Here is a 1,695-nt window from a genome sequence, read left to right on the forward strand (position 1 = left end):
GTTGGGTTACTACCCAGAAGGTTGGGTTAAACATTTAACCCAACCGCTGGGTCAAAACAGCCCAATTGCTGGGTTTGTCCCTATTTTACCCAGCACTGGGTTGTTTTTAACCCAGCATTTTTTAGAGTGTAAGTTGGGAGTTGAAATGTGTTTTAGTACACACTTTATCATTTAACCCTTGTCTTAGGGGCAGATTGTAAAAATCCACCATATATACACACACACACACACATACATATATATATATTGTATATATATATATACTTCATCAGCGTCGCCCTGGAAACAAGCAAGGAACACCTGGCCGTCCTCATCACAGGCTGATCGGTCACAGCTGCAGCTCATCAGGCGGCGGCCACACACACACACACAAGCACATACACGACAGGAGCACTGCATGGACCCTCTGCACTGGGAAGACGGAAGAGAGCACTCACGGCACCGGAGCACCTACCTGGACCTTTCTCCCTATCACCCACCACACCAATAAATCCACCCTCCGGGGTATTGATTGAGATTTCCTTGTCGTGTGATTCTTCACCCCGTTACAATATATATATACATATTGATATTGATAAAATGATTTTTAAAAAGTATAATAAAAAAGTATAGGTTATAAGAATTGTAAAGTAATAGCACATCTCTCAGCAAACTGAATGAATTGAGAAATAGTACCAGTGGCTGTTCAAATCCCTGACCCTAAATATTAATAAAACTATTATTATTTAATTAAATTACTATAAAAACAAATCACTTGACAATGAGGTTCTCTCAAAGTGGAATAAAACCTGCCTTATTTTTTTCTTACACACATGCGTGCATACAGATGTGGTGAAACACACCACTGAAACACATCTATAATCAGAATAATTTTACCTTCCATTATCTGTGCAGACAGACAGCGCTGCGGGGGTCAGAATAACACACACACACACCCTGACCCAGGTCTTACCCAGAACCCATTTCATGATGAGGAGCTCAGTCCAGGAGAACTGCGTGGTCTTGACACGAAACACCTGCCGCGGATGATCCGTTATGGTCTCGTTGGGGAGGTTCTTCACACCCTCGAACCGGTCCGACGCATTCAGAAGCAGCAGACCCAGGAAGATGGTGAACGACACGGCGTGAGCGACAAACTTCATGAAAGGACTCCGTAATATCTGACCCAACTGGAAGACAGAAAGATGAACATGAGATATTATATAACAGTATATAACAAATCTAAGATACAATAACTTTAAATAGAAATGATTGAAGCCCATAATGCACTTCCAGAATAAAAAAATTTCCTGATAATTTACTCACCCCCATGTCAACCAAAAATGTTAAAGACTTTCTTTCTTCAGACGAAAATAAATTGTGACCCTGGAGCACAAAACCAGTCTTAAGTCGCTGGGGTATATTTGTAGCAATAGCCAAAAATACATTGTATGGGTCAAAATTATTTTCTTTTATGCCAAAAATCATTAGGATATTAAGTAAAGATCATGTTCCATGAAGATATTTCGTAAATTTCCTATTGAATCCAGATATTCAAATAGTTGTATCTTGGACAAATATTGTCCTAACCTAACAAACCATACATCAATGGAAAGCTTATTTATTCAGCTTTCAGATGATGTATAAATCTCAATTTCGAAAAATTGACCCTTATGACTGGTTTTGTGGTCCATGGTCACAATTAAGGTTTTTGAG

At 39.4% G+C, this 1,695-nt stretch overlaps 1 protein-coding gene across 2 annotated transcripts in view; it reads right to left on the reverse strand.

Annotated features, from left to right (window-relative positions):
* trpc7b (transient receptor potential cation channel, subfamily C, member 7b) overlaps nt 1-1,695 on the reverse strand; it is a 68,376-nt gene that overhangs the window by 21,495 nt on the left and 45,186 nt on the right. For both annotated transcript variants that reach the window (XM_016570977.1, XM_016570978.1), the window contains exon 5: nt 953-1,169. In XM_016570977.1, the coding sequence (XP_016426463.1) occupies nt 953-1,169 (217 nt within the window). The remainder of the gene's footprint in view (nt 1-952; nt 1,170-1,695) is intronic.

Source organism: Sinocyclocheilus rhinocerous, unplaced genomic scaffold, assembly GCF_001515625.1.
Source record: "Sinocyclocheilus rhinocerous isolate Xijiao unplaced genomic scaffold, SAMN03320098_v1.1 scaffold50, whole genome shotgun sequence".
NCBI classification, from domain to species: Eukaryota; Metazoa; Chordata; class Actinopteri; order Cypriniformes; family Cyprinidae; genus Sinocyclocheilus; species Sinocyclocheilus rhinocerous.